The sequence below is a fragment of the Anabrus simplex genome, chromosome 10, assembly GCF_040414725.1.
Source record: "Anabrus simplex isolate iqAnaSimp1 chromosome 10, ASM4041472v1, whole genome shotgun sequence".
Lineage (NCBI taxonomy): Eukaryota > Metazoa > Arthropoda > Insecta > Orthoptera > Tettigoniidae > Anabrus > Anabrus simplex.
The window spans coordinates 40,239,866-40,262,627 of NC_090274.1; the positions used below are offsets into that span (position 1 = coordinate 40,239,866).

Sequence of the window (22,762 nt, forward strand, 5' to 3'; positions counted from 1 at the left end):
CTATTCAATACATAAAAGAAAGAAATATAGTGATTACATTCTTATTTAATAGTAACTATAAATGGAACCGGTTTCGACCCTAGTCCAGGTCATCGTCAGCCGTAAAAATATGTAAAACAATGCATATGAAAAAGAAAAAGAAAAAGATTAAGTGAACTCTGGATCGGTATAAGATGAAACATAAATTAACGATGGGGGTAGAAATTGTGAGTCACTTAAAAGAAAACAGTACTTAATATTAAGAACGGTAGTATGGGGCACACGCAATGATAGGCGAAGTCTCACAATGTTTATGAATATTGGAGAACGGTCAAATGGGTCAGTTTCCACACTCTGTTAGGCACAAAGTCACAACACTATCAAATAATATATGAAGATCATAAATAACTTGAAGTCGCAGACGAATAGATTTGTAGAAGCAAACCGCCAGCTCCCGGTGATCAGTATTGTTTTTTCAAGTCAACTGTTTTCCAAGAACTTAGCAGGAGCACAAGTACTCATTCAATTATACTGATTTGCGTTGTATATTTCTATATATACGTACTTAACTTCCCGCAACCAAGACAAATACTGGACCTTCAGGATATTCTCCATTCTACTTTGGCGTTCGAGACCGCAGCGCATGACCTTGAATGTGCCGCGCTGATCACCGGGAGCTGGCGGTTTGCTTCTACAAATCTATTCGTCTGCGACTTCAAGTTATTTATGATCTTCATATATTATTTGATAGTGTTGTGACTTTGTACCTAACAGAGTGTGGAAACTGACCCATTTGACCGTTCTCCAATATTCATAAACATTGTGAGACTTCGCCTATCATTGCGTGTGCCATACTACCATTCTTAATATTAAGTACTGTTTTTTTTTAAGTGACTCACAATTTCTACCCCCATCGTTAATTTATGTTTCATCTTATACCGATCCAGAGTTCACTTAATCTTTTTTTTTTCTTTTTCATATGCATTGTTTTACATGTTTTTACGGCTGACGATGACCTGGACTAGGGTCGAAACCGGTCCCATTTATAGTTACTATTAAATAAGAATGTAATCACTATATTTCTTTCTTTTATGTATTGAATAGGTTGAACCTCTTTTTCAATTATTTAATTTTTAACGTTAATACTTTCAATACGGAACAATGAAATTTTTATCTTTAAATACATTGTATGTTGTCAGAGCCGTGTTGCCTATGTGAAGGTGGTTTCATAAATGGCCATAACTTGGAAATGTAACTTACTTTTTGATTCGACCTCATACATTTTAAGTTAATTCAAAGCTAAAGAAATTCTGTGGCTAACTAATACTTTAAACCAAACAAACAAAGCCCTGGTGGAGCTTCGTCTACTGTACTAAGCGACTGTGGCCCAGCCCGAAGGCCTGCACATTACGAAGTGACGTGTGGTCAGCACTATAAACCTTCTCGGCCATTATTCTTGGCTTTCTAGACAGGCACCGCTATCTCACCGTCATTTAGCTCCTCAATTGTAATTGCATAGGATGAGTGGATATCCACACAACTCTCAGGTCCAGGTGAAAATTCCTGCCCTAGCTGGGAATTGCACCCTGGGCCTTAAGGTAAGAGGCAGGGTTGTAGCCCTGTATCACCTTGGTGACTGGGTCCGTACAGGGGCTGCTACCCCCTGTTGACCGGATAGTTCAAACCTGCAAGAACAAATTTTCACTGCTGCATTCAAACTCTTGCAACGCAAAAAATATTCTAGATATTGACCTCAGAAATTGAAATTGCAAACTGAATTATCTTTTGAGAAGCTGTTGACTGTATCTGTACCTACTACATACTACAAGTGCTATCTATACTTGACTTGTGTCCATCGGAGTCACTGTTGTATTGCAACACATGAGATTGTTGTCCACAAATTGATATAGAAGGACCAAAAGCACTGTCAGAATCACTCGTATAATTAGAAATACCTAATTCACTGTCTCTAGGTATATCTGATAACCGATCTGCACATAATTCATCACAAATATGCATATCTTTTAGCAATTGCATGCGCCGCACCATGTTGACAACTGCACTGGAGGTCTAAGGAATAGCTCGACATTTCCGATATTATTTTGTTATGAAGGTTTAAAGAAAAGAATATGATGATGCAGCAATAGTTGCATTATGCTATTTATTCCATGACTACACTGTTAAAAACTTATAATTTTGCTACCAGACTGTAGCAGCGATCAAGGAAACATGACGTCCATAAAAATAACAGTTCTCGTAGCCTGTCACGTACAGTTGGTCGAGAAACTACGAGAATTCTCAGGGCCTGTCACCAATGTGACTCTTTCTAAATGGTGTTTGATAATTGAAATGTTCAAATCTCAAAAATTAAATCCTATCAGAACAAATTTCCAAATAGGTACCAATTTCCCTTGTAGAAAGCATAGAGTTACTAGTGTCTGCCACGCTATAGACTACATTAGTTAGTTTTATATATCGCTGTCACCAGATGGCTCTTGTAGCACATTATACACGTAATCTTCTGTAGCTGTGCCTTAGCTTGTGAAGATGACAGCTATCCACCCAGATGATGTGCAGATATATTGGAGCATCCCATAGTCAGTCATATTTTTTTGGCTTTCTTGACTGGATAAGCTGCCTTTCTTATCAGCTAGATTCTCAGTTGATTTGACAATGATGGGTAAACGTCTGTCCAGCTTTAAAATTCTTGAAGAAGCCATGGATCGAATGCAGCACCTCTGCGTAAGGTGTTTAATTTTGAAAGTCATTAAAACATGGCTTCCAGTATTTGAGCGACTGAAATTATAAGAGAGACATGAGATATTTCTGAAATTTTTGTGAAGAAAGTTTTTGATTGTATTAAATCTCATCCATAGTTTTACAAAATAATTTCATTACAACACTTCTCATTTGATGGTTATGAATTTCATGTTTTTGGTCCGTATTGAACTGAGAATAATATATAAGTAATAATAATAACAACGTAAACGTTTCCACCTTTTCAATACTAAAATATATTCACAAAATTATAAATTACACGGTACTAGTTTCGACCCATCTAGGGGTCATCATCAGCCGTATTGGAGCAAAGATCATTTTTGGCGAAATCCTAAGAAAATGTTATTTTAAAGAATAACAAGTGAAATGAGATGTTATTATGGTAATAGTTAATAATACAGGGAATATACATACTAAGAGGTTTTTAACAAAGAATAAAGTATAAATGGGGTGTTGTAAAAATTATAATCAGGTGGTACATTTGATCCTATAAAAAAACCTACATCGGGCAAACCAGGAGAAACTTCATTATCAGATACCATGAGCACACTAACGCAATAAAATACAACAGGTTTTCAGCCATCGGCCAACACATGCAAGATTATAACCATAATTTCACCAATATTGAACAAGACATGGACATCCTCATATTAGCAAACAAGGGCCCTTTACTCAACATAATGGAAAATTACTACATACACCTAGACCAATACTTTAATGCCAGTCACAATCTCAATGAAATCTCAGAGAAACCCAACATACTCTTCGATCTATTTATCACTTTCCTCAGAAACAATAATGCAGCCAACCTAAACTCAATCCTAAATTTAATCAAAGGTACTTTTCCAAGACAATTACACTTTCTCCCGCACCCTTCAGCCCCACCTTAAGCCCTCTTCCTAAGCCATATTTCATTTCAATACAAGAACTTACTGATTTCCATGATTATAATTTTTACAACACTCCATTTATACTTTATTCCTTGTTAAAAACCTCTTAGTATGTATATTCCTTGTATTATTAACTATTACCATAATAACATCTCATTTCACTTGTTATTCTTTAAAATAACATTTTCTTAGGATTTCGCCAAAAATGATCTTTGCTCCAATACGGCTAGATGGGTCGAAACTAGTACCGTGTAATTTATAATTTTGTGAATATATTTTAGTATTGAAAAGGTGGAAATGTTTACGTTGTTATTATTATTACTTGTCATTTGTCGAGTATTAAGCCTGAAAACTGCTTTGGTCCTCAACAGCTCTGCCATTAGCTCTCATACATGGCCTAGGCATCACTGAAGAGGCGTACTAGGGAAATGAGGAGTGTGATTGTTTTCCATTGCTTTCCTCACTGAGCCAGAAGTTGCTATTACATACCAGTCTGCCAAGCCCACTGAAATACATGCAGCAACCAACCCTATGAGCAACATTTTTACACTATTCATAGCAGGGACTGGCTGCAGAAGGAATGACATTACTAGCATCGCTAATACCTCAGTCACTTTCATATTGTCAAAGCCAAGGATAAGACAGGAGAATGAAGGTAGCAAATTTGTTCTAGCCCACAACAGAAGACATAGTGCATTGCAAACACTAGATCTTGCAAGCAAAGGCACTACTCTGGTATTAATGATTTAAATAGTAAACATTATTTGTATTTCAGATCAAAAAGGTGCTGTGAATAAAGTAGAATGCAATATTTAATGAAGTCCCATCCTGTAACCGTCCTATATGGTAATGTGTTCTCGCCACAGGGCTTCACGTCTACACAGAAAGGGATACCAACTCCCAGATCAACTCAAAAACAATTGCTGCTGTAGAAAAGCCAAAATAGTTCGCCATCAACCACAACATTCGTGATGTGTTATTTAGTTTAAAGTGTGGATATGTTCTTCGGACTTCATCAATGGTTTAAATTATATCAGTGTTTACACAGAAAGGGATACCAACTCCCAGATCAACTCAAAAACAATTGCTGCTGTAGAAACGACAAAATAGTTTGCCATCAACCACAACATTTTTGATATGTTATTTAGTTTAAAGTGTAGATATGTTAATCAGACTTCATCAGTGGTTTAATTGAGACTATAAATTGTGTCATATGAGTGTTTATATTATTATTGGTTATATGTGTTCTTATGTCTCCCAATTGGAGCGTGGCTGAAGATGACCCAGTATATATGGGGTCAAAACTAGTCCCAGTTTGATAAGACATATGAATAGGTGGACCCTTCCTACCCTTTGATAGTGATCAATTATCAATACGGACCATAATGAAATTCATAACTTACGATTCACATAATCCTCAATAACATCCGGATCCACTTTTACCACGGGCAACCTTTTAAAAACATGCTTTAGAGTGGTGAAATCGACACTCTTCACTTCAATGCCACCAGCAACATCATTTCCAACTGGATGCCCATCAAATGCACATATCAACAACAGCGCCACCTGACCGTTCCCACATCCTATTTGCGCAAGCCCGATCTCCTGAGACAGTCTGGACTAGGTTACCACTATTTTATTTACCGTCCTCGTAAATTAATCTATGTCTTCTGTATTACTGTATTTCATCATCATCATCATCAGTTCCCTTTATCCAGCTGTAGCCGGTTAGGAGCATATATGGTTCCTCTCCATTTTCTTCGGTCTTTCCACCACTCCTCCTCCAACACTATGTCCCAGTCCAGGTTTCTTCCTCTAATACTGCGTTGGATTGTGTCCATCCATCTCAATCATGGTCGTCCACGGCCTCTCCTTCCTTGCATTTGCATTTCCATCACCTTTTTTGACATTCTTTCATCACTCATTCGCTTTACGTGCCCAAACCATCTTAGTCGGCTGTTCTCAATTCTATCATTCATTTTTTCCACTCCAATTTCTTCCCAGATTTTCTCATTCCTTATTTTGTCTCTTCTACTCTTCTGTATCATACTCCTCAAGAGCTTCATTTCGGCTGCCTGTATTCGACTCTCATCCTTCTTTGTCATTGTCCAAGTTTCTGCCCCGTAGGTAATTATGGGTACGTAATACATCTTGTACATAGTTTCCTTTGCTTCCATTGGCACATCTTTGTCCCATAACATGTTTCTTACACTATGATAGAAACAACTTCCAGCTTGAATCCTATTACCAATCTCAGCATCCAGGTGAGCAATCACCATTAATTCACTCCCCAGGTATTTAAATTACTGTATTTGTGGACATAAAATATACATTTTTCATTGAAAACAAAATCAAAGAATATTATGTGATGGAACTCGTCTTTTTTATGACTTCAATTTCTGAAAACCTGTGCTACTTTTGAGTTATGCAGTTTTTCCCCTTGCTTCCTTGTGGTGTGTGAAAGCATTCCAGTTACATAGAGTTCAGTGGATGCACATATGTGATCACTGACGACCACAGCAGTGTTATTTTAAACTTACAGTAGTTGTGAACTGGGGTTCGGATGTTCAGGAAATGTCTCATTTCGGAGCATATTTAGCCTTATTTTGTGTGGCATATATATGCATATTTTACTATTCTTACTATGGCTCATTACCAATAGCAGGGTTGTCTTGTAAACGGTAGACTACATATGGAGTCCAGTACGGACTGCAGAAGCAAGCCAGTAGTTAATTGGCAAATTGTGAGAACTGTGTGCATGAATGTCAAAGTATTTTTGATCCTGGCTCAGTCCGGTGGTATTTGAAGGTGCTCAAATACGACAGCCCCGTGTCGGTAGATTTACTGGCACGTAAAAGAACTCCTGCGGGACTAAATTCCGGCACCTCGGCGTCTCCGAAGACCTTAAAAAAGTAGTTAGTGGGACGTAAAACAAATAACATTATTAAAGTATTTTTGGGTGAACTTATTTTGGCAAGCAGAACTTAGGTATTTTTTCTTTTAACAGAGGAAATTTAAACTCTTTAGAAAAGAAACACCGAGCTCGATAGCTGCAGTCGCTTAAGTGTGGTCAGTATCCAGTATTCGTGAGATAGTGGGTTTGAACCCTACTGTTGGCAGCCCTAAAGATGGTTTTCCATGGTTTCCCATTTTCACACCAGGCAAATGCTGGGGCTGTACCTTAATTAAGACCATGGCTGCTTCCTTCCCATCCCCAGCCCTTTCCTCTCCCAATGTTGCCATAAGACCCATCTGTGTCGGTGCGATGTTAAGCAACTTGTAAAATAAGGAAGAGGAGACAAGGTTAGAAATTTCTCTATTTAAAATTTGGTAAGTGGTTTGTCAGAGGCAATTTCTATCCAAAAGAATGGAGAGAGATAAACTGAGATGGTTCGGATATGGTAAGAGGATGGAAGAAGTGTGTTTCGGCTCCTCATTCTCAGGGCATCTCGTTCTCATTGCTATTTGAGGTGCACCCAGAGCATACAAGTTGGGACCCAAAAGATGGTGAACTATACCTGGCCAGGACAAAGTCAGGGGAAAATGTGATGGAAGTCCATAGCGAATCTGACATGCAAATCGATCGCTGGAGCTGGCTCCGGCTTGCTTAAAACAGTTTTGAAGCTGCAGGATTTATTTCTCGGATCAGAGTGCCAAGTGGGTCACTTTTGTTAAGCAGAACTGGTGCTGTGCAATGAACCAAAAGCAGAGGTGCCACCCGAATAGACACTCGTGGGACAGCAGGACAGTGGCCACGGAAGTCGGAATCCGCTAAAGAGTGTGCAACAACTCACCTACCGAAGCACTGAAGCATCTTGCCTGTACTCTGCCATCAGCTCGGCAATGAGGGGTGCACAGTTTTGCTTCGGCGACTCGCCCCGTGAGGCCCTAACGAGTGGGAGCGTCATGGCGGTGAGTGCAGAAAGGTCTAGGCGTGAGCTTAACTGGAGCTGTTGTCGGTGCAGATCTTGGTGGTAATAGTAAATATTCATTGTTTAATAGTGTTTTTTTTTTACAGGTATGTTATAGTGTAATATTTATATTGAACTTGTGTGTTCAACGGACTGAAAAACTTTCAAGTTACCGTATATTTAAAGCAAATGATGGAGGCTAAGGTTGAAGGAGGGAGAATAAAAGGTAGACTCAGACTAAGGTGACTGGATTCTATCAAGAATAAAATCATAAGAGTGAGCCCAGACTAGAATTTAGTAAAGGTGGTTCTATAGAGGAAGATGGAAACGTACCATTGATGTCCTGACTACTACTAAACGTTTCAATTCCTCCCCTGAAGGGAGAGGTGGCCCTCTTAGGCGGTGACGCCGTCTCTCAGGCCGGGAGGTTTGTAACGGTGAAGGAGATGTGCGGAGAAGGTGAGGGGGTGGGCGGCCATGGCCTACACTACGTACTGTCCCGGCATTCGCCTTAGTGCAGGAGAATGGAATGGGTGGGGCCAGGCGTGAAGTCCAGCACTGTGCCCCAGACCCGTCTCCCGAATGCAGAGGCGTAGAGCCACCGTAGAGCCGTGGCCACCTTTCCTCTGCTCGGTTGGCCGGTCAGAGTACAGAGCTGTTGGACCACGGACAAGCCGTGGCCTCTTAAGGGACGAAACCCACTCTGCATCTACCAACGACATCCTGACCTGGCAGGAGATGGAAAAGGATGATGATGATTCTGATGATGTAGTAGTAGTTTGTTAGACATGGGAATCAAATTATCTGGCTATGTTGCCAACATACAAACATTTTTTCATATCTATAATTGATTTTTTTATCCTCCACCCATTGAACTTTTGTGAAAATTAACCTTTTGTAAGTTACCTTTTAAATATTTAATGTTTATATAGATCAGGTGGTAAGGGAAATTGAAGAGGAATATGGAAAGGGAATCACAATCCAAGGAGAGGAAATCAAAACTCTGAGATTTGCCGATGATATTGTCATTTTATCTGAGTCTGCAAAAGATCTGGAGAAATTACTGAATGGTATGGACAGTCTTCGGGAAGGAGTACAAGATGAAAATAAATAAATCCAAAACAAGGGAAACCACGGAAAACCATCTTCAGGGCTGCTGACAGTGAGATTCGAACCCACTAACTCCCGGATGGAAGCTCACAGCCGTGCGCCCATAACCACATGGCTAACTCGCCTGGTGAAATGAAGTCTTAAAGGACTTGGGTAGTAAAATAACTAATAATGGCAGAAATAAGGAGGACATAAAATGCAGACTAGCCGGCCCTGCGGTGTAGAGGTAGCCTGCCTACCTCTTACGCAGCGGCCCTGGGTTCGATTTCCGGCCAGGCCAGGGATTTTTTCCTGGATCTGACGGCTGGTTCGAGGTCCACTCAGCCTACATGATTACAATCTGATGGTGAGATGGCGGTCCCGGTCTAGAAAGCTAAGATTAACGGCCGTGAGAATTCATCGTGCTGACCACATGACACCTCGTAATCTGCAGGCATTTGGGCTAAGCCGTGGTCGCTTGGTAGGTCATGGCCCTTCGGGGCTGTTGCACCATGGGGTTTGGTATAAAATGCAGACCAGCAAAAGCAAGGAAGACCTTTCATAAGAAAAGAAATATGCTCATATCAAATATTCATATAGGAATTAGGACATTTTTGAAGACTTTCATTGTATGGAAGTGAAACATGGACTATATCTACCTCAGAAAGAAAGAGAATAGAAGGTTTTCAAATATGATGTTGCAGAAGAATACTGAAGGTTGGTAGATCAAATCACAAATGAAGAGATACTGAATCGAATTGTTGAGAGAGGAATGATTAGGTAAAATTTGACCGGAAGAAGAGAGAGAATGATAGGACACGTCTTAAAGAAACCCAGGACTTGTTCAGTTGGTTTTCGAGGGGAATGTAGGTGGCAAGAACGGCAGGGGTAGATGAATATAACAAACAGATTAGAGTCTCTGTTGGATGTAGTAGTTGTATAGAAATGAAAAGCCTAGCACATGATAGAGTGACATGGACAGTTGCATCAAACCAGCCCATGGACTGATAATGCAGACGATACCACATATATTTATAAATTTCATTCTGTATTGATAGATTCAAAGTATAGACAAGAAATGTGTTTTTCCACCAATCAATACACAATTTATTGAAAATAGATTACACTAGTACCGGTTTCGGCTCTTAACGGCCATCCTCAGTAGATTACCTCACACAGCTAAAATCAACATGACATAGAAGCAAAGGAACCACACAGAAGATAGAAGAATGGAATCTATGTAACATGAACTAAAATTTTAACAAGTGTCTAACCTATACATACCAAATTTAATGTGTTTAAAAACTTTTTAAATGTTTTATATTGTGGCCCATATGTTTTAATGTGTTCTATATACTCATGTTCTAACTTATTATAACTTTTTACCTTGACCACAGATATTTTAACTTCATGCTACTGTATACTGCATTTCCATCCCCCATTAGACATCCGGATGTCTAACACAATAACAACCTGTGATATGTCTAATGGCTGGAAACTAATCATGTACTACCTGATGATGGCCGTTAAGAGCCGAAACCGGTACTAGTGTAATCTATTTTCAATAAATTGTGTATTGATTGGTGGAAAAACACATTTCTTGTCAATACCACATATATACACTAAAAGAAGAATCCTTTGTTTTAGGCTGGGAGCGGTTGCAAGATTTTGCAGGCCATTCAAAATGGGAATGTGGGTGTTGTAATTTGTAAACTGCTGTCTTAGAATGTGTAACATAAAGAAACAAAATCTACTTGAATGAACATAAAAGTTAAATGCAATTGACAATTAAAAAAAAAAAAATCAAAAGATCTTTACAGTCTTTGATATTTCTTTTCACCCCAAGAATTTTAATCTAAATTAGTGGAAAAATCTACAATATTTCCATTTTTACTAAAACTAAAGTTTAATTTCACAGTGCTTTGTACTGTGAATTATATTCAGTCAATGGCACTCAGATTGTCCATCTCCACAGGCCTCTGATTGGTATTACCATTGAGTGCACTTGCAGACTCTTTCTCTCTCTTCGAGACAGGCCTCCCATTCCCTGCAACTCGTTCCTGGAACAAAATAAGACATAACTTTGGTATGTATTTGAGTTAACACTGTTGAACTACAGTATTTGTTACAAATTATGCGTAATGGATGAGATTCTCTCAAAAATACTGCATAATTCATTTTGATAATTTTGTAGGTAGTCCAGACAACCAAATAAATAGTCAGTATAACATTTCTGGAAGACACATTAAACTATCTTTTTAATGAAGTGTTATAAATCAAAGGTATAAAACAAGGGGCTTATATACATTCCCATTTATTTACGAACAACCTCCTGTGTTTACAGGCTGTCACTAAGTTACAAGGTAAAACATCTCACATTTTCTGTGCTGATCTATTAATTGAAGAAAACTCTAAATTATAAAGGAACAGTATAATTAGTGCGGCATTTCAGAGCTGTGGCTGTAGAGGTGGTATCTCAGGATCTTGATGGAGTCTCAGAGGATGAGAGTCGCAATTTTAGGGATGAGCTTCATTGGGAGCTGAAGCGCTTCCATGTGGCGACAAAGTGATGAGGTACAGTACCGCGAGCTCCGACCATTATCCCTATTGTTTCGATTTCTGAAGGTGGTATTTAGATTTGTAGTAAGGGATACTGGGTTTGTATTTGTTAATCTTTTCTAGATTAACCTTCTCTGGCTGACCGCTATGGTGCTCGAACCTGACAGTCAAATCTAAGATGAATCCTTAAGAGCTATGATGTCAGTTCTCTGTGAACTACCATTTATGGCCAGTCCGTGTACCTCCTCATGTACATTGAATCCCTTCTTTCTCAGTTCTTCGACAATGAAGGATCTGATCTGGTGGTGTCGCATGTTTCTCAGGAGCACCCCGCGTGTGCAGAATCCCAGGACGTGACCAAGAGTCTCCTTCTCTCCATGGTAATACCAACAGAGGTTTTTGTCCAGGGATCTGCCTGGCACAGAGCGCACTGTAGAAACATTAGTGGTTATCTTTATAGTCTCTCTCCACTCGTTACATGCGTTGTGGTAGTGAACACCAGGAGGTGAATTCACGTTCTCGTAGCTCTTGACGGATCTTCTTAGTATCGTACAGGTTGTTCTTGGCGGTTATTTTCCAGGTATCAGAATTTGTTAATTTTAGACGTTCTATACATTCCCGACTCTCCGCATGAGAATCCCTCAAAGCGACGCCGAGTGGATTTTTAGTTGATGTTGCAGGCATTAATGCATTGTAGGTAGACTTCCCACGAGGTTTTGAATAGACCGAGTCCTTTGTATTTCTTTTCGGTGTACCGCATGCCATCTGGAGTATCTGTCGACAACTGCAATATCTCCTTTGTTGCACTTTTAATCATTTTATCGCTATCGGATAAAAATTTCTGTGCAATTATCTTGAAACTGTGTCAGAAACCCATGGCCCCAAAGTGTCTCGGCCCACCAAGTCAGTGGAGAGTTGGCATGGAATGACATTAGTAGACAAATAAGCTTGAGTGGAGCTTTTAAAAGTAGAAAAGATAAAGTTGGAATTCAAGAGGACAGATTGGAGCAAATATTTGTTTATAGGATGAGGAGTAAGGGACTGGAATAATTCATCAAGGGAAATGTTTGATAAATTTGCAAGTCCTTAGAAAACGTTTAAGGAAAAGCTGATAGGAAATCTGGGTGACAGTTCTAAATGCAGATCTTTGATTGATTGACCGATTGATTGATTGATTGATTGATTGATTGATTGATTGATTGATTGATTGATTGATTGATTGATTGATTGATTGAAATCTGCACTAAAATGGTGAGCAAAAGAAATGCTTACTAGGAGGTGGTCTACAAACCGTGCAGAAGAAACACCCACATGATATGAGATGGAAGCAAATATTTCTAAGGGATCAAATGAGCCTGAACATAAAGATCGTATGACTTTTCTGACATCCCTGTATAAAAATGCACTATGTTGTAAATGTTTCAAGGAGAGTGTAACTGCACAAATAAGAAATACGTTTGGTTTTTCTAGAGAAGTGGTTGTGAAATGTGAAAACTGTGGTTATGTTTTGAATCAAATCGACACATGCTCTCAGAATCAGAAGTCTCAAAATAACAAGAGCATGTTTGACATAAACAAGAAAATTCTAGAATCTTTCAACAGGTTTGCTAGGGGATATGCCACTATGGAAATATTCTGTTTAGGCATGGATATGAATATCATGAGCAAATTTACTTACTATAATATTTTGAACCATATTTTGAGGGAAGGAAAAGTTTTTGCCAATCATGTTTTGGAAGAATCAAGGATTTAAAGATAAAAATGTCATTGTTCCGTATTGAAATTATTGATGTTAAAAATTAAATAACTGGAAAGGAGGTTCAACCTATTCAATACTCAAAAGAAAGAAACGTAGCAATCACATTTCTATTTAAATGGGACCGGTTTCGACCTTAGTCTAGGTCATCATCAGCCATAAAAAACATGTAAAATGTTTATGAATGTTGGAGGTCAGTTTTTCACTCTGTTAGGCACAAAGACACGACATCACATTCTGTTCTGCACAAAGTCACAACATTAACAATCAACTTGCGAAGATCAAAAAGGCTTGAATTCGCAGACGAACAGATCTGTAGAAGAAAGCCGCCAGCTCCCGGTGACTACGCGGCACACTCAAGGTCACGCGCTGCGGCCAAACACCAAAGTAGAGTGGAGAACGTTTCGAAGGTCCAGAACCTGTCACGGCTGCGGGAAGCCAAGTACGTATATAAAAATATACGATGCCAATTAGTATAACCGAATGAGGTTCTGGACCTTCGAAACGTTCTCCACTCTACTTTGGTGTTTGGCCGCAGCGCGTGACCTTGAGTGTGCCACGTAGTCACCGGGAGCTGGCGGCTTTCTTCTACAGATCTGTTCGTCTGCGAATTCAAGCCTTTTTGATCTTCGCAAGTTGATTGTTAATGTTGTGACTTTGTGCAGAACAGAATGTGATGTCGTGTCTTTGTGCCTAACAGAGTGAAAAACTGACCTCCAACATTCATAAACATTTTACATGTTTTTTATGGCTGATGATGACCTAGACTAAGGTCGAAACCGGTCCCATTTAAATAGAAATGTGATTGCTACGTTTCTTTCTTTTGAGTATTGAATAGGTTGAACCTCCTTTCCAGTTATTTAATTTTTAACAAGAATCAAGGAGGCGGGTACACGAGGCATATATAAACGAAAATAGTGTCATTGTTATGGTATTGTAATCATTTTTATAGATTCTGAAGGTTCAATCATCACTTACCCCTGTGCTTGTTGCAGTATGGAGACTTTTTGTCTTCGTGTTCTTACTTCTTACACTCATAACGTTCTTTTTTTTACAGACATATTCATCCATAACGTTGCAGTAAAACAGCTAAGTAACAAATATTCGTGTCCCTTTTAACCATGCTTTAACAACAAACAGACCAGTAAAAGTTGGCTGACTCAAATCAGTTGGGGATTGGTGAAGACTACAAGTATGAAGCAGATTACAAACCTCCAATGTTCCATTTTTTAATAATGGTGTAATTCTCATCTAACGATAATATATTAATAATAATAATGTTATTTGCTTTACGTCCCACTAACTACTTTTTAAGGTCTTCGGAGACGCTGAGGTGCCGGAATTTAGTCCCGCAGGAGTTCTTTTACGTGCCAGTAAATCTACCGACACAGGGCTGTCGTATTTGAGCACCTTCAAATACCACCGGACTGAGCCAGGATCGAACCTGCCATGTTGGGGTTAGAAGGCCAGCGCCTTAACCGTCTGAGCCACTCAGCCCGGCGACGATAATATATTGTAAGTTTAATCTTCTAATTCATTAATCATCATATGAACATTTATACTTCGATAAATAAATTAACACTAACAGTGTTAAAAGAAGAAGAAAAAAAAAGGGAATTTTTATCCAAACCTTACAATTTTCTTGGCAGATTACTATGACCTGGACAACAACTTCCTGCTTATTTTTTATTTTTTTATATAGTAACAATATTTTATTGTATAACAAAATTTTAATGAACAAATAATTTTACAATGCTTATTTTACAATGCTTCGTAAAGCAATTGTAATTGTAAAATAAGGTTTAATATAATGACTCAACCTGAAAATGCTGAACACATCGAGTGAAACATGTCCCATTTAATGTTTGTATTGTGGTAAATGTCCTTTTAGAGACAATAAACGTTTTAATGTATTGAATAAGGTGGATATAAAACAAAGAAATTGTCCCTATTATTAGTAAGTTCAATACGGGCATAAAACATGAAATTGGTTTTATGCAGTAAGTGGTATGGTCCAAACTTTCAGGGGAGAGATGGTGCGGAATAAGTAGACGAATAAGTTTGAGTGGTGTCTTTAAAAGTAGGAAAGATCACAATATGAAGATAAAAGTTGGAATTCAAGAGGACAAAGTTTGGCAAATATTCATTTATAGGGGGGGGGGTTAGGAATTGGAATAACTTACCAAGGGAGATGTTCAATAAATTTCCAATTTCTTTGAAATTATTTAAGAAAAGGCTAGGAAAACAACAGATAGGGAATCTGCCACCTGGGCGACTGCCCTAAATGCAGATCAGTATTGATTTGATTTGATCAGTATTGATTTGATTTGATCAGTATTGATTTGAGCAACCAGAATCACACAAAACTGCTATCCACACTGCTCTGAGACGATCTGTTGTTGTTAGGATGATAGCAGTTTATCAGAGGCTAGCACCCGATACAGTTCTCTCCAGATGCACTGCTGGAAAAACTCAAAATGCGAATGAATGTCTCTATAGTATAATCTGGTCAAAGTGCCTAAAGGATGGATTTTTATCAAAGAAAAAAAGTTGAACTAGCTGTGACAGAAGCTGTTTTGCAGTTCAATCAAGGGTGTTCTCTGACAGAAGCAACAAGGACAGGGACCACTCCACTGTCAGCAAATAAGAAGCGAATAAACGAAGTTAGAGACGAGCGACAAAGGAAGCAAAAGGCAAAACAGTGCTTAGAATTCAAAAACAAGAAGGCATGCATCCAGAATGACGGCCATACGCACTGAGAAAAGAAGGAACAACATACAGCCCAGGTGGATTTTAGAGCAAGGATCGGCAGACGATTATGTTGTGTAACTTTGACTGCATTTATCTTTCTTTGTCAAATTCAACATTTAAATATAACTCTTTTGTAGTAAATCTTCTCCAAATTGGATGAAATTTTTAGAGACAACTTCTACTAACAGTGCTACAGTCTTGCATATTATAATAATAATAATAATAATAATAATAATAATAATAATAATAATAATAATAAAAAATTTGAAAACAAATATTGATAAATATACGAGGATTGGGGCAAAAGTCATGGCATCTATATTTTTTTTCTTGTAGATATGTGAACGGATCACAAACGTATATATGTCGTGTGGAAGTTCTGCAGGCATAGTGTGTATGCAGAACAACAGATGGCTCTGTCATAGCTGGTAGTAGCACAGCGAGGGCTGTGAAATCAGTCAGTTGGTGAGTGTCGTGCGAGAGGGAAGTAACCCGTGTTGAGCAGCGCGCTTACATAAAAATAGCCGTTCTCCGAGGGAGAAATGCAATGGAATGTCCCAGTGAATTAGTGGAAGCCCTTGGGAATAATGCCCTACCATACTGTACAGTAGCATGGTGGGTAGGAAAGTTTCAGCAAAGACGTGTGTCAACCAGTGATGAGCAACATTCGGGACGACCTGTCAGTGTGAGGACCGACGTGGCACGTGCCGTCATCGAGTAGCTCCTGGATGAAGACAGATGATGGATGCTACTGGAGTTAGAGAGGGCAAGTGGCATCGAGAAATGCACCGTCCACAGGATATTGCGTAATGAGCTGCATCGCGGTGGGTACCGCATGCACTGACAAAAGTTCAAAGGTGGGTGCGCTATGCAATATGCTCCGACCACCTTGCACGCTGGCAACAGGATGGCAATCAATTCTTGCCAGGAATAATCGCCATCGATGAATTTTGGGTCAGGGCATACGAACCGGAACTGAAATGTCAGTCCACAGAGTGGCGACATGCTGGATCACCAAGTAGGCAGAAGGTCCGTTAGAATCCTTCCCCAATCAAATTGATTTTGATCATCGCGTATGACGTCAGGGGTGTCATTGTTTGCCACTTTGTTCCACGTGGCAGAACAGTGACCGCACCGTACTACAGGGACTTCCTGGTGCGACAGGTACGACGTGGCGTTCAGGAGAAATGTCCGGATCTTGTGGACAGTGCAATAATCCTCCACGACAATGCAAAACCACATAAAGCAGAGTGTGTAGGGCAGCTACTGTGACGTTGGGGATGGGAAGTATTGGAGCACCCATCGTACTCTCCCAACATTTCACCCTGTGACTTTGATCTCATTCGAAAGATTAACGAACCACTACATGGTAGGCGGTTTGCAACACGAGAGGACATTGCTAATGCTGTGTGCCAACTGGTGACCCAATTCACACATGGTGTGGCAAATGCTGAAGCAGATGGTATTCAGCGCCTCCCACATCGTTGGCAGCGTGTGTTGTCAGTAGCAGGGGACTACTTTGAGGGTCTTTAGTCCCAGGTTTGTCATGTCAACTTTATGTGTACTGTGTTGTCATTCTTTTCCACCGGGAAGGCCATAGTGCCCTGTATACTACCATAATAAATTAGTGTGTTATGATATTTCAGTGCTATTCATAGTCCACACATGTAGTTATCACCTTGTCCTTTCATCTGTATATGTCACATTTTTTCACATTTTCCAACTGGACTGGTATCTTCAAGAAAAAAAAAAAAAATAGTTGCCATGACTTTTTCTCCAACCCTCATATGTTGTAATTATTTCCATTAAAAGTTTCAAAATTTTGAAAATTAAATATTTAACTACAGTATATTACACCCAAGGTATTGAAATGGATAGATCTGTTAACATAATACAATAGGCCTGATACCTGATCCCTTAGAGTCACAGGTTTATGAGGGATTTTCTCTTGCGACAACTACTGATGGATTGACCTTTGTTCTTTCCATTAACTGAGGGCAGCAGCCAGTTAGGCTTAGGTCACATTTACGGCTTTATTGTGTTAAGGCTCTTTGGGGTACATCACCATTCTCCCATACCACTGTCAAGGATCGCCTAACCACAAGTAAAAATAAGAGCATATCTGAGTGGAAATCAATAAACTTTATTATTTAGAAATTACCTGCAAAATTATCCGCATTGCCATACAGTTTGTATCCGCCAAAACACTAACTTAGCGGATATTCAATCCGCATCTGTGCAGGGCTATATACTCCATTGAAATGAAAATGAAAATACACAGTCTGTTTCCAGTTATTTGATTGATTTATGAATGGAATGAATGAAGCTCTTATCTAGCGGCAAGGATAGGATTTGTGCTTGCTGCCAAAGCCTGTCACACTCTTCTGGGACAATTATTAACCCCAGTGGCATATGCTGGGATCAAGACGTGGGCTACCACTCGACTTAGGTTACCCCTTTTCGATCGTTGGTTTCGTGAACGTCAAGCCTTTTAAGCATTTTGAGCTGCAGCCAATAGCCAATGGAAAAGCCTGCTGTGTTGTCAAGGCTGCTTCACAAGCTATTGCCCTGGCCTCTGCTACTGTCAATAATCAACACCTGATCAGTGGATATGGTAGCCGAAGGTTTAGCAAATTAAAGTCTTTAGCAGAAGTTCAGCTTTGTGGCTACATGGATAGAATGATTGCCTTTGGTTTGATGGCCCTGGTTCAATTCTCAGAATCAACCCCCTCATACTGTTAATTTTCCTGGCTTGGGGACTGGGTATTTATGATGTCTTCGCCATTCACTTCATCCTCATTAGGTCGCCACCAAACCTATACAGATGCCATGCACCATTCTTAATATTAAATACAAATTTTGAATTTTACAGCATTACCAGTGGTCGTACCCATCGTTAACTGGTTTATTACCTTCCTCGGGAGATCAGTGGTGGTGTCTGACCCATGATCATGGGTTTGATTCCAACCAACAAACCCTGAAAGATTGCTTTTTCATTTTAGCAGATCTACTTATTAAAAAAAAAAAAACTATATTACTCTTATAACAGCAGACACTGCAATGTCTTCCTACAAGGGTGTAGAAGTAAACAGGAGTGAAATATGAGCACTCTGTTATCTACGAGTATGAGGTGAAGAAGTGTATACGAGACGAACGTGTCTGTTAGTTAGCAATGGCGATCTGATGGAACGAAGCCTAGCCCACTATATCCCTGGTCTCCTCAACTATCGGAGATACATCAGCAAGCCGGGTGAGGTGGGTCGAGGGGAGCACTTTTTTTCTCATTGCTTTGAAGGTTTGTAAATGGAATAATGTGTCAGATGCTTACGTTATAATGTAATTTATATTTCCATTGTTCTCATTTGAGGTTTGGGCTTCACTGATAGCCTTGGTAGCCCTCAGTATACGCCATTGATTAATGACTGACAGATGAAATGAAATGATATTGGAGAGTGTTGCTGGAATGATAATGACAGGGAAAACTGGAGTACCCAGAGAAAAACGTGTCCTGCCTCCGTTTGTCCAGCACAAATCTCACACAAAGTGACCAGGATTTGTACTGAACTAAGGAACCCAGCAGTGATAGGCTGGCGCGCTGCCACCTCAGCCATGAAGGACATACCCTATATATTCCATCGTTGTCTGTCAATATGGATCAAAACATGAAATCCACATCTTACAGCCCTAATGATGAGTTACCAGTATCCAGCAAGGTATACTTACAAGAATGTGAGTGATGTAGTCATTTATTTCATCCAATAACTTGCGAATATGAGCTATCTGGCTGTTGGCCTCTGAGATGACCATATACTTTGCTTCTTCAAAGCGAACTGCCTGTTATTAGAAAGAACGAAAAATGTCACTTTAGTAAATGTTGTAAGTGAGAACTTCAAAACACAATCAGAACTAGAGAGTATCATTCTTTTAGATGGCAACTTGAAAAGAAACACACAAATTGTCTAAATAAACTTTCAACATATTATAGTTCTATTTCTTGAGGTATTCTCTTTCCAGGGAATTGCTTGTTGTACTCATGTTGTTGTTGTTGTTATTGGGTAATTACCAATGTTTTTAACTTTACTTTATTATCACTTGTAATGTTAAGCTAGTAGTAAGTTCAATCTGTAGTATTGTAATTCGTAGTGTTAAGTACTGGAAATACTCAAGTTGTGTATTAAATTTTATACGATAATGCTGGATCTAGAATGTTATACTATTAGTATTTCTCGTATTTTTTTCCTCCCATGGAATTGCTAGTTGTACTCCTGTTGATGTTGTTGGGTAGTTATGTTTTAAGTTTACTTGTACTTTACTTGTAGTGTTAAGCTAACCTATGGTATTGTAAGCTGTAGTGTTAAGTACTGGTACTGGAAATACTTCAGTTGTGTGTGAATTCGTATATGATAATGCTGGATTAAAAAAATCAGCTAGTAGTAATAATAATACTTTATTAACGGTAATACCATTTTACATAACAGTAGAGAAGAATAAACAAAACAAAACACACTAAAAAGAAAGTTCAATGGAGTAAGTTATAAGTAGAAAAATATGTACAGATATATACACATGTTATATTAAAAGTAATCACAGGAAAGTAATAGTCAATTCTGGAGATTATGTAAGTGATTTCTCAATCTTGACAATGAGCAGTTAAATACATATAAAACGCCACTGAGGCAAAGCTTTGCTGCTGGAAACCTCCTTTTTATCGCAGTAATAAGCCTATCAGTTTCGGCCATTATGTCACTAGGTGTTGAGAAATTATGAAGGTCATTTGTGCCAATATGAACTATCAGGGCTTCAGGATTTTCTTTAATACTGTCACTGTTTACATGTTCAGCAAGTTGACCCACTCGTATGCCTGGATAGCAGTACGCAATTCCCTCTTCAACTTCGGGTCCAACATTTCTTATCATCGAGTCCCCTACTATTACTGTGCGGGATTTTTTTTTTTTTTGTCTTTTCAACACTGCAGCTGAGTCATGTTCTATGATTGCCTCATGATCATTACATTCTAACGCTTGAAAACTGTTTTGTGTCACTATATTACTATTTACAGAATCTTTAAATGCAACATGTTTCCGGTTAGGCCTAACATTCTTCGACTTAACCTCTTTAAAATCATTTTCGTATTGTCTCGGCATTTCAACATTATTTTGTTTAAAGTTCTTCAAATCCAGCACAGCATTTTCTAGATCCGTTGATAACATTTTAATTATTTCATCTTTGTATGAGAGTTCAAGTTCCAGATCTCTTATTCTAAACTTCAAATGCGAGGATTCCAAAGTGAGGTTATCGGAAACGAGATCGTCTACCGGATCCGACACTTCGCTACCAAACGTATTCTTAAATACGCACTCATAAGAAGCATCAAGACTATTGAGACTAGCATTACTTCCGTGAATAGATCCATTGCACTTCATACGGATATTATTACCAAAGATATCACCACTCGGAGAAAAAACTAAAGCACTGTTTACCGCCATGTTGCTATTGTTTTCTTGTAACATTTGCTTTCCATGGAATTGCTTGTCGTACTCTTGTTGTTGTTGGATAATTATGTCTTAAACCTTACTTTATTATAACTTGTAACGTTCAGCTAGTAGTAAGCTCAGCTTTGTTTTGTAAACCATTCTGTTAAGTACGGTATTGGAAATAATTAAGTTGTGTATGAAACTGTATTGCCTGCTGCCATTTCTTGATGGATACAGTACTTTTGTATCCATCTCTTGGCACAGGCCAGAGTAAAGTGTAGCTTCCACCGAAATCCCAGTCTCATCCATGGCTGTGACAATATAGAAGCTGCTGGGGTATGGGTGGTGCTGCGTAATGACATTCAGAGCACGACTAGTGCATCTGAGTGTTATGAAAGGTGTTGCTCATAGGGTCAGTCGTGTTGCAATAGCACTTTCTGACCCAGTGAGGAAAGCAATGGCAAACTACCTCACTCCTCGTCTTGCCTAGTACGCCTCATTTTGGTGCTGCCATTGGTTTTTGTGGTTTCCTTATAACTGCATAACCTTTGGTGGTACTATTTGAGGATCCAACCAGCCTCTGGGCTGATGACCTAACGGACAGACAGATGAAACTGTACGTGATGCTGGATTTAGAATGAGTATTTCTTGTATTTTTTCCCCCCATGGAATTGCTTTTTGTACTCGAGTTGTTGTAGTTTTTGGGTAGTATATTTTTAACTTTACTTTTTTATCACTTGTAGTGTTAAGCTAGTAGTAAGTTCAATCTATATTATTGTAATCATAATGTTAAGTACTGGAAATACTTAAGTTGTGTATGAATTTGTATATAATGGCGCTGAATTTAGAAAGTTAAATTTGTAGTATTTCTTGCTTGTTGTACGGTTGTTATTGTTGTTGTTGTTGTTGTAGGGTAATTACGGTTTAACTTCACTTCATTATCACTTATAATGGTAAGCTAGTAGTAAGGTCAACCTATAGTATTGTAATTCATAGTGTTAAGTACTGGAAATACTAAGTTGTGTGTGAATTTGTATATGATGATGCTGAATTTAGAATGTAAAACTAGTAGAAATTCTTGTAATATTTTCTTTCCATATATTAGCTTGTTGTACCGGTACTCTTGTTGTTAGTTAGTTAGTTAGTTTGTTTGTTTTTGGGTAATTATGTTAACTTTACCTTATTATTACATTACTGTAAGTGACCGTTGCCACTGGGATATTTCCCATTTGCAATGTATTTATTAATAATAACAATAGTAATAATGAAAAATATTAAAACAACATGTGTGTTGGAGGCCGAAACCAAACCCAAAGAAAACTACAATGACATGTTTCCGTCTATGCAATAAGCTAGCTAATTATGAGTTAGAAGTGTACTAGGGTTACAACCATTCAAACCACAACAATGAATCCAACTATGTGGGGATCATTTTAGACAGAACTCTGTCTTTCAAAAAGAAAACTGCAGAAAAATTGAAATCTAGAAATAATATACTTTAGAAGCTGTGTGGCACTACATGGGGCTCCTTGGCTGACACTCTATGCACAACTGCCCTCATTCTGGTCTTCTCAG

The 22,762-nt window shown here is 38.8% G+C and overlaps 1 protein-coding gene across 4 annotated transcripts in view; it reads right to left on the bottom strand.

Annotated features, from left to right (window-relative positions):
- Positions 1–1,082: 1,082 nt before the first annotated feature.
- LOC136882440 (uncharacterized) overlaps positions 1,083–22,762 on the bottom strand; it is a 171,460-nt gene continuing 149,780 nt past the window's right edge. For 3 of the 4 annotated variants that reach the window (XM_067155088.2, XM_067155092.2, XM_067155089.2), the window contains exons 10-11: positions 19,437–19,547; positions 10,461–10,707 (exon numbers count right to left, since the gene is read on the bottom strand). In XM_067155088.2, coding sequence (XP_067011189.2) covers positions 10,588–10,707; positions 19,437–19,547 — 231 coding nt within the window. In that variant the 3' untranslated portion in view covers positions 10,461–10,587. Of the gene's footprint in view, positions 2,776–10,460; positions 10,708–19,436; positions 19,548–22,762 lie in introns of those variants that run through there. The other variant, XM_067155087.2, reaches the window with a different exon arrangement.